The sequence below is a fragment of the Dipodomys ordii genome, unplaced genomic scaffold (assembly GCF_000151885.1).
Source record: "Dipodomys ordii isolate 6190 unplaced genomic scaffold, Dord_2.0 Scaffold267, whole genome shotgun sequence".
NCBI lineage: Eukaryota > Metazoa > Chordata > Mammalia > Rodentia > Heteromyidae > Dipodomys > Dipodomys ordii.
Genome location: NW_012267483.1, coordinates 285,524 through 296,867, shown reverse-complemented (window position 1 = coordinate 296,867; position 11,344 = coordinate 285,524). Strand labels below are relative to the sequence as shown.

At 38.4% G+C, this 11,344-nt stretch overlaps 2 gene segments (V, D, J or C); both read right to left on the bottom strand.

The window, feature by feature from the left end:
• Positions 1-11,344, bottom strand: part of LOC106001106 — a 200,941-nt gene that overhangs the window by 36,310 nt on the left and 153,287 nt on the right.
• On the bottom strand, positions 4,929-5,552 carry LOC106001113. The segment is given in 2 exon segments: positions 4,929-5,308; positions 5,433-5,552. Coding segments are annotated over 2 exon segments (366 nt in total).

Genomic DNA, 11,344 nt, shown 5'->3' with positions numbered 1-11,344 from the left:
CTCTGTGCTCTTTGCTCTGTGCTCAATATGTGTGCCTAAGTCCACAGCTATGTGCCTCCTCTTTCTAGTAGCCATAGGAGCAGAAGTTCAAGGCAGGTTCTTTATATAAAGCAGCCACACACAGCTGTTGATTTCATAACCACCCGTTGAGGTGAATTTGCCTAAGGGAACCAAGGCAATATGTGAATAAGCTGTTTTCACCTCGAAGCTCATAAGCCTCCATTCCAAAGAGGGAGCTGCTAACAACAAATTCTGTCTGGGAATGGGCTCTGTAGGAGTTAGAATCTTTTTCTCTCAAAGTGATTGCTTGAAGTAAAGCAACCAAGAGTGGCCATCATCTTACAAAAAGCTATTTTAACTAAAGTATATCCTGTTACTAGAATCGTTCTAGGGACTTGAGGCATGGATTAACTCATAGAGCACAAGCTGAGTAAGATTTTTCTAAAAATTTCTGGCCTGGTTGTCCTGGTCTAGTTGGTTGCTCTAAAACTGTTAACCCCTTTGTAAATTAATGATGGAATGGTAAAGTAGGTCTTCTCTGGGTATGGGTACTCATGGGACAGAGAGAGAGAGAGAAAACAGAGTTAAAATAGGTAAATATGGTAGAAATACTATATGAACATAGAAAAATGTTTCTAATGAACATTCAGAGTTTTAGTTGTGTAGTGATAGAAACCACATGACTCTAAGAAGTGATGGGTATGTAATGTGTAAAAGAGCCAGATCATGATTCTCAAGGAAGGACAGCAAAACTGTTCTGAATTAAAAGCAGACAGATATACGCCAGTTAAGGCAACCTGTAAGTGGGTCCTTTTGTTACAAATGCTGTTACAATTGTCAAAGTCAAAATGGTCTTGTAGTCCACAGGGCATGATTTAGGATACCATCATTTTATTGGGTCAGATTAGATAATGCCCTCTTTTTAAGAAATTTTTAGGGTGTAAAACTATGTGGGCATATTCTGAAATGAATGAGAAGAAAATACATTTTTTACTACACTTACAACCCACCTGTAAGGGTAAAAATGTTTCAAATAATTTACAATACAAAATAAAATTCCTTAACCATATCCTGAAATTATTCTTTCTTTGTAAGACAAATCACTTTTCTACAAATATCCTAGAAGATAATAATGTTTCCTCAAGGATATGACCCTTAAAAAGCCATATGTTTCTTAATGCCCACCTAATAATTGCCTCAGTCTTGCTCTTGGTTTAGGGACCTCCATATTCTGTCCTTTGAGTGTGGCCTTATTCAGAAACCTAGAAGTTCTTACCAGTAATGATAAACATATTTGTCAAAGAGAAATTAATTTTCACTTCTTGCAGCCAAGCAAGATGGAACCAGAATTAGGATAAACCTAAAACTCTGGACTAGTCATGATCTATTGCAAATCAATGATTCCCAAGTCAGATTCAAATCAATATCACATCACTGAGTTTGGAAACATAGGAAGAGAGAAGACAGAGATCAAAAGCTCCACTAGGAAGGTAAGAATGCCAGAAAGTCCTGACACCTGATGGATCACAAAGGACCGTATGAAAAACACAGTGTCTTCATTCAAGTCCCTATCTTCTATTTCTATTGGAACCTTATAATGTCACAACAATAATCAGATCATCTGGTCAACCAGAAAGGACTTGGAAACCCAGAAAAAGTGGTATCACTCTTTAATATATTTCATTGCTCCCAGAAATTAGACCACTCACATAGTGCTCCTTCAGTCATTCAGAAAGAGTGAACAATTCAAGTATCAAATTTCTTTTGAAGGAATGGGGGAGTATGATGGAGGGGCTGACACGATGTATTGATCTAATAAACTGATTTGGAGAATGATACCTTTTAATTCAAATACTTAAAATAATAAAAATATAATTTACATTTTAATCATTATCATGTGGCAACAAAAGTTTCAAACTAAAAACATTCAAGCCTAAATTTCATAGACTCTGTTTGTTTCTTCTTTGGATCTATCCTGTTCATAGGACAGATCACAGCAGTAGTCCATTCCCCAGGTCCACAGTGGGGCCAACCCTGCTGCAGGGGAAGAGAACTCAGATGCTCCTCTATTCTTGTTTGACTTCAGGTTTGAAAGCCTGCAAAACTGCCCACATTGGCTTCTTCTGGCAGGTCTGCTAGATAGTATGTTGATTAGCAACAAAATATTTAGGTGATGTTCTTGGAGTAAACTGGCTTCCCTTGCTCCTGTATGGAATGGCTACTCTTGCTGATAGTTGTAAATATGAATAACAGGCAGCAAGTGCACATTATGGAATTCAAATTACACAATCTTAGGAAGTGTTATGGAATAGATTCCGGCAAAGCTTCAAGAAACACATCCAACAAGGCCACTGCTAATCAAGCTTGCAGAAGCGTCTCCAACACCTGTGGCTTCAGTTTCAGGAGATTCTCTAGGGAAGAAGGATATTCCTGTAACTCAGAAGTATTACAACTCTGCAACAGTACAGATACCAGAGACCAAGTCTCTTGGCCTGCAGCCTTTCTTTTTTTTTTTTTTTTTTTTGGTCCAGTCGTGGGGCCTGAACTCTGGGCCTGGGCACTGTCCCTCAGCTCTTCAGCTCAAGGCTAGTGCTCTACCACTTGAGCCACAGTGCCACTTCTGGCTTTTTTCTTTTTTGCTTATGTGGTGCTGAGGAATCGAACCCAGGGCCTCATGCATGCAAGGCAAGTGCTCTACCACTGAGCCACCTTCCCAGCCCCGGCCTGCATCCTTTCTTGAATGGACTATATCACATTTGTATTTCTTGAGGAGTCATCCATTGTGTTATCCCAAACCACCAACTTGATCTTGGACATAGATTCAATGCACAGTTTCCCACATACAAATTCACATTTTGTGAAACATCAGGAGAAATACATGACCACAGAATGCATTGCAAATCTATTCTTTACAAACAAAAGTGACTTACCTCAATTCAGATGATGGGGAAACCCAAACCCACTTGGTGGTTCTCCTTCAGAAGTCTCAAGTGTAATTCCAGGACTAAATTATAATGGTGAATCCAAAGGAGTATTTCATTTATGGACGTTAAAGAAAATAATAATCTTCTTATTTGCAAAAATTACTATAAGTTTAGGAAAAGCAGAAAAGGTCAAAAGCTATGTACTTATGACCATATAAGATGACATTAAGTGAAATGTTTTTTTTTCTTGCTTGCTATTGTTTATAATGTATGTATAATGTACTATGTGATTTTGTTTGTTTCTTTGGTATGTTCCTCCTCATGGTATAACCCCTGTTTCACTGTATTTTATTTCCATGCCCTGCATCTTGTATATACATTTTTCTAATTTGGGGAGGGGAAGGGAAAAACAAAATGTTTAAATAGGGATACAGGTTGACCCATTGTAACAATGAGATATAAAAAACACTATGTTGGAAATGAACTTTACAACTTCGGCGCAGGGGGAGGGTGGGTTGAGGGGTGGAAAGGGGTGAAGGGGGCTAGTTGTACTTGGGGAAGGAAGGGATGGTAGGGGAAAAATAGAGGAGGAGGCATCAATGCTCAATAGGAAATGTACTCATTACCTTACACATGTAACTATAACTCCTCTGAGCAGTATTTTTGCAATTAAAAATGTATAAAAAAACATGAATGCTGACAGATTACATATGGGACCCATGTTTTTCCTTACTAAATCTCCACAATCTAGGTTCCCCAGATCTTCCTTTAAGTCCAGATCTGTAAATGTTTAACTACATGATTTAATACACTGTTACTTTGTTGCCTGTGGATAAATTAGAACAGAACAGAAAAAAGTGGAATGATGTGATCCAATAGAGAAGGTTGAGCAGATGGGGAGACCAGACATCATTCCCATCTCCCTTTAAACTCCCTTTCAAAACTAGGCAAACTCAGTTCGTAGGAATGCAAGTTAGTATAGTCAGTATGGAGGACAGTAAGGAAGTAACTAAACTACCTAAAAAGAGATATACAAGATGATTTGGCTACCTCACTCCCAGGGCAACATCTGAAGGAAATAAAGCCAAAATACAAAAGTGATATTTATAAAGGAATTTCTGCATATATATATTTATTGTGATACTGTTATCACTAGAGAAAATTTGAAATCGATCAATTGTCCTAGAATCGATCAGAAAGTAGTGATGAACTGGTCCATATGTGTATGTATGCCTGTGTATATGTGTATATATATATATATATATATATATATATATATATATATATATATATGGATACATGTACACAACATATATAAAGATACATGAAATCCTGTAAGCTGCAGCAAAATGAATGGAACTGAAGGACATTCTGTTAAAACAGGCAAAACAGAAGGACATTATGTATGGTCTTTCTCATTCAAACAAACTTAAAACAATTAAAATAGAAGAGTAATTAAGTGGGCCTGAAAAGGGCTCCAGGTCAGGAGGCTGGAGGGTGAGCACAGGGGAAAAGTAGAAGGACATGATCAATGTACATAATAGATGTATATGGAGAATCCCAGAATCTTATTAATAGATACTGATAAAATATGCTAATACAATAATTACCAGAGAAGTAAGGACTAAAATCTGAAGCAATGAATCTCTTTTTTGTATTATAAACAGTTCCTGATGGAGCTCATACATGTAATACTAGCTATTCTGGAAACTGACATCTCATGATCCTAGTTCAAAGCTGGCCTGGGCAGCAAACTTTGTGAGACTCTTAGCTCCAATTTACCACCAGAACATCAGAAATGGAACTGTGGATCAGTATGTTGGAGTGCTAACCTTGAGCCAAAAAACTCAAGCCCCAGGACTGACAATAACTATAACACAAAGCCATTGTTTCTTAGAATATCTATTACTTGTGTTGTTGTCTTATGAATCTCAACTGTTGACACAATTCACACTCTTCGAGTCTATATTGTCTATATATGAGCAGCTCTGTCAGCAGGTGGAGGCACCAGGAGGGGCAGCTGGGGCAGCCCAGACTCTCACTTCTGCTTCCCTGGGAGGTTTTTGTCATGGCTTATATCACTGTGGGAGGGACACCATAATAATGTTGACAGTAATAAGTGGCAACATCTTCAGGCTGCAGGCTGCTGATAGTGAGAGAATAATCTGTCCCAGATCCACTGCCACTGAACCTGGATGGAACACCCGATGCCAAAGTACTACTACCATAGATCAGGAGTTTAGGGGCTTTCCCTAGTTTCTGCTGGTACCAGGCTAAATTGCTGTAAATGTTTCCACTGGCTCTGCAAGTGATGGTGGCTGTGCCTCCTACAGATGCAGACAAGGTGGATGGGGACTGGGTCATCTGGATGGCACACCTCGCATCTGGCAGGGGAAACATGAAACAAATATCCACATTATTAACCGAATTATAAGAAGGCTCTCCTGAAGAGTAAATCATCATGGATCATACTGAGGACTTTTAATGCCCAACATTCTTTATCCTTACCTGGGATCCAGAGCAGCAGGAGCCCCAGGAGCTGAGCAGGGATCCTCACGTCCATGTTGTGTGCTGACTGGGACAGACTGCTACGCTGACTATGAGCAGCCTATGAAGAAGTCCTGAGGGCAGTGGGCTGTGCTGCTGGCACATGCAAATCATCAGCTTCTGGACAAGGTTAAACACAACTGTACAGCTGTCTCATCTCAGTAGGTCTACACAAATTTAAGTCTCAGGAGACTTAGGTCAGGCAACAGATTGTATTGTTGCCACAGAAGAGAATCAGCTCATTTCTTTCCTGTGGGCACACCACTGATCTCATTGAGGATAAGTCTCTTTTATTTTTATTTCTTTATTTGAGACAAGACCTGTCCATTAAAAGGTTAGTTCCAGAAATTAACAGACGTTTGCACAACACTCATTTGGCACATGCCTTTATTATCCAGAGCAGGAACTTTGGGAATTGCTCTGATTCACTGATCATCTTTATGTGGCAATTTATCAGCACTGCTGTCCTGTAATGCAATCCTTAGAGATGAAATAAGAATGTGAAGCTATTACATTGATTAGAAAGTAGTTAAACTTATGAATTGTGCAGCACAGCCTTGTTTTCTCCTATATCTCTGAATTCCTTGCATCAGCAGATACATAAAAGCAAGACATTTTTTTTCTCTTCAATCCTGACCAATCTTTTCCACCATCCTAGGGGTGTGTATAATTTATAATTTCCATTATTGAGGTATTCATATTACTTCTGGGTTTTAAACATCTTAACCAAAGCTACTGTGTTTGAATCAGAGATTCTCCTTGAAAAGAAGAATAAACTCGGGTTACACTGAAGCCTACTGAGTTGCCTAAACCTACATATGTTCCTTTCACTTGGTGGTTTCTTCTATTTGAGAAGAGAACACTGTGTTTAACAGCTGGGTTAAAGATATTGGGCCCAAGTAGAGCGAGTAGAACCATGGAAAGGAAGATTATGTTGGAATTTTTGAACAGAATCCAGGAGCCAGCAGTACATGGAAATGACATCCATATTGAGAGGAGGCAACATGAGCTTAGAAGCAAGAGTGAGGAGAGCTGATTGTCTATGCCAGGGAGAAAGAGCAGTGCTGGCTGCATTGAAGGTGCTGAGGTGGAATGAGAAGCGAGGACATCCATACGGGCCTGTGCAGTTGTCAGGGCCCACAAGTCACTACTGCATGGGATGCAAAGTTGACTCATCTCAGCAGTGTTATGCCAGTCTGAGTAATATATGAGCAAATATGTGAGGGGGGTGTATGCTATGATCATGTAAGTGACAGTGACAGCTGGTGTTTCTCATCATCCAAAAAAGTTGATCATGTGGCTAAATTCATGAGGGATCAATGGAGCTGACAGCACTACTCTTGAGGGAAAGAATTGTAATCTAATTACAGGAGAACTTTGTCTAAGAATGTATTTCAGAATAACCTATTGCTGCGCATGCAGGTGGAGAAATCACCATAAATCCACACATATATGTATGTATGTATAAGACTAGATTAATGAATGCATGCATGGATAATTTTCACAGCCAGGAGGTAATGGTGCTCTAGTTCCATAAATATATAGCACCATCACTAATGTACCTGTAAACTTTCTCCAATAAATGAAACAACCGACCCTTGTGGAAATCATTGATATTTTCAATCAAAACTAAGAAAGTGTAAGATAATTTTGGACCATTTTGTGCCAAAAACAAAACAAAAATTCCTGGTATATGAGGTAAAGGAAAAAGTGGAGAGAATCAGGTAGCAAGGGATGCCCACTGGCCAATTTCAAGGGATTTTGAATACCATATAAATGCTAATATACACCATTAAATCACCTGTTAACCCTTGGATTCGCTATGTTATTTTCATAAGAAATGGGATATTCTAAAATGATCAAAAACTTCTCCACACATTTTCATAAACTGCAAAAGGGAAAAATTGTTATACAGCAGAGAAATCTGGCAGCCTTCACCTAGTCTAGAATTGAAATGAAGATCACCAGTAATGATGATTCAAACCATGGGTCTGTTAAGAGTCACTATAAAAAAAACACAGTGGTGTTTCTGGACTTTGCTCACATACATGCACTACTGAATATAACCTAGAGGAAAATTCCATGAATCTAGTTTGAGAGACATTCAGAAACATGGCTGCTGTGCAGTCACTAAGAATGATAAGACCATGATTATATTGTGGTTTTTTTCTTACACAATAGGATGCAAAATAACGTATATTCTTCCATTAGAACTTGCTCATCATTTGGCAATATTTCACTGACAGTAGGCAGAGATTTCACTTTATAGAAGAATGGAGAAACAAAAGGTAATTCAAGGAGGAAGCTCAAACAAAACTTAATCCAGGGGTTCATTTGTTATAGCAAGATATGATTTTTTCCTACCTCTCTCCTCTGTCCTCCTGTGTCCTATTTCTGTAATTAGGAGAAGGTTTTTCCTTATTGTTAACAAATTGTAGGACTGTGTATTCTCCTTGCCATGCACAGGCTTCTATCTACCACTAGGATCTGTTTCTCTCAATGAGGTCAAGACAGGTAAAGTCAACTTGGACAAATGCAGGAGACAATCACTGCCCAGGGAATGTCTTCTCATACAGGCCAATCAGCTGTCCTGCAGTGGGATAAAATTAAACATCCTTAAAAGCAAACTGCCTACAGACAATAATAGCTGTTTGTAGTAAGAGATTTGAAGTGCATAACACATGCATTGGAAGATCAAACATATATGTCCATTCCTTCATCTATGACCAAGGCCATGAGTTGTTGATTAAAGGAGAGTAAGTTACATTTTGAAGGAAGTATCATTATGAATCAGAGCGATATAACTGATCAAACAGAATTTCTCTCCCTTTGCCTGTGAACAAATCACTTAAAATGAAGATTGGTTCTCTTCATTAACAGAGATATTAAAAATGGTCTAAGAGGCTCTGTTACAAGAGGATCCAAGTTTGTTTTGAATAGAGTCAGGGTCTGGTTCATGTTACTCATCTGTGTGTTTGCTGATTTCCAGTGACAGGGACATGATGGAATGAAAAGTTAATATCCTTATTCAGAGGATGAGTTTGTTAAATGGGCTTCAGTGAAATCACACAGGATACATTTAATGAACCACAGATGTTCAATTTTAACTTGTTTCTTCTTCCTCTCATTCTAATCATGCTAAGAGGTGAAGAGACAAAATGTATTCCAAGATGCCCACTACCTACTTCCCTTGAGTAATAGTGTTGCTAGAGAGAGTGGTGAAAGGGGAGCAGGTGGGTGGGGTGGCTGGAGTCTCAGGAAACAGGACAGCATGAGAAGTATTTGTTCATTGTCTTGTCTTTGCATTAAAATGAGTGCTCTGTAAGATCAGAGCTTTGTGTCTACAAGTGCTCATGATACTGTAAGGAAATGTAAGAGCTCAAGAACTGAAGGTATTTAAGCTTCCCCCCAGAGGGAGCTGTGGCACCTTAAATCTCTTGGTGACAGAGGATTGGTTAGCATTTGAGATGTCATTGGGGGAACTAGTTGTCCTGAGGTGCAGCAATGAGAGGGATTCCTAAGTATGTGAGAACTCATTTTTGAAGATGGTGTTTGCACTGATGGAAATCTAAGAAGTCTCTTTGGATGATCAGGATGTGTTAGCTAAGAGCTCAAACATGTGAGGTCATTGTGTTTTCTATTCTCAGATTCCCATTTGTTCTCTTTCATATAGCTATTGGGTCCTTATTTGTTGCATTATTTTCTTCATATATTGCTTTTTGGTGTTTGATCAAAGATCAGAAACTTCAATGATGTTTAAACATTCATAGCATTTACAATCCATAAAATAACTACTTTGAAGTCTATTTAGCATTTGGTGGTTGGTTACTGATGTCATTGATCTTTTTTAAACTTTTCATTTCCAATTTATTGTTTGAATCTCTAATGGCTTACCTTTATCTACATAGCATGAAAAATGCCAGGTCAGGTTTCCTACACTACAAGTCCATGCTGCTTCTTCCATAAACCCTGCTGTGTGGATTGAGAGTGCATTCAGAGTACAGCCATGTCACTTCACTTCCCTTTGCTCAAGGTCTCTCTTGTGTGTCTGTCATTCACACATGGAGTATTGAGGGGAGTATTGAGGGGAGGCCTAGGAGAGATGGGGGAGAATGATGAAAGGGTGTCATACTTATAAACTGCACTTGTACTTACAAACTGATTTGTTGAATGGTAACCACTTTGTACAACTAATTAAAGACAATAAATGTATAAGTAAAATAAAAAAAATATTTTGCAGAATACCAGAATCAAATACTATGGGGGAAGAACATACGAAGAAATAGACAAAAAAAAGATCACATAATACATTATAAGTATATTAAAAAACAGCAAGAAACATAAAATATTGTGGCCCTATCTTGGGGTTCATTTCACTTAACATCAGCTTATATGGTCATACATACAGAGCTTTTGACCTCTTCTGCTTATCCTAGGCATATACTAGTTATTGCAGATTAGGGAAACCATATAACCTATGACGCTTTGGGTCTGACTTACACCACTTAATATAAATTTTCCAGGTCTTTCCATTTCCTAACAAATGGGGTGATGCCATTTTTTATGGAGGCATAGATTTCCTTTTCTTAATCCATTCATCTACTGAAGGGCATGTGTGTTGGTTCCATAGCTTAGCTATGGTGAATAATGCTGCAATAAACATAATTGTTCTGGTAGTATGGTCTTGTTTGTGATCATTTGGGTATATGCCTAAAAGTGGGATTGCTGGGTATAGGGGAGCTCTATGTGGAGTCTTTTAAGGAACCTCCATACTACTTTCCAAAGTGCTTGAACAAATTTACATTCCCACCAACAATGCAATAGGGTTCCCTTTTGCCCACATCCCCTCCAGCATCTGTTGTTATTAGATTTCTTGATTATACCCATTCCAACTGGGGTGAGGTGGTATCTCAATGTTGTTTTGATTTGCATTTCTTTTATGTCTAGAGAAGTTGAGCACTTCTTCTTGTGTCAATTGGCCATTCTTATTTCCTTTCAGAGAAGTCTCTCTTTAAGTCTTTAGCCTACTTATTAATTAGGCTGTTTCTTTGAGGATACATTGTTGGGGGATTTATTTTTTTTAATTCTAAGTATATTTTAGATATGAGGCCCTTGTCCATCTTATGACTAGTTAAGATCTTTTCCCAATCTGTGAGCTTTCTATTGAGCTTGCTAAGTCCTTTGCCATGCAGAAGTTTTGCAGTTTCATGCAATCTCTTTTGTCCAAATTTTCTTTGATTTGTTGTGGTTCTAGGTCTGTGTGAAGAAAATTTTGGCCTGTGCTAAGGACCCTTAGAGTTTCTCCTATTCCTTCCTGGAATATTTTCAAGATGTCTCTTTTATATTGAGGTCTTGGATCAATTTGGAGTTGATTCTGGTGCAGGTGGTATATACGGATCTGCCTTTAGTTTAGAAAAAGGTTTATAAAGATTGCTTTGGTGAAGAAAAAAATCCTTTGACAAAAAGAAATTGATAAACATTTAGGTTGGTGAACTAATTTGTTACATTGTTTAGATGATTGGACAATATGTGTACATACCAAAACTTACTGTACTTCAAATATATTATATGTGTCAATCACAACTTGTTTAAAAATTAAAGACAATTTTTTTCTTTACAATGGTTTTCAAAAATCTTTTGTAAAAACTATGTTTTCCTGCTTTTAAAAGCTTACTTTGGGGAGGCGGCGACAAGATGGCGGAGGAGAAGCTGGAATCTGAAAAAGCTCTCGCATAGAAAGCAGTTTTAGAGTTCCAGTGAACAGGCCTAAGCCAGAGAAACACACCAAGTGTGCCATCACAGGACAGAGAGTTAGACAAGTGAAAGCCAAGGCAAGAATACACATCTGACCACCAGCCAGCAGCCGCCGGCGG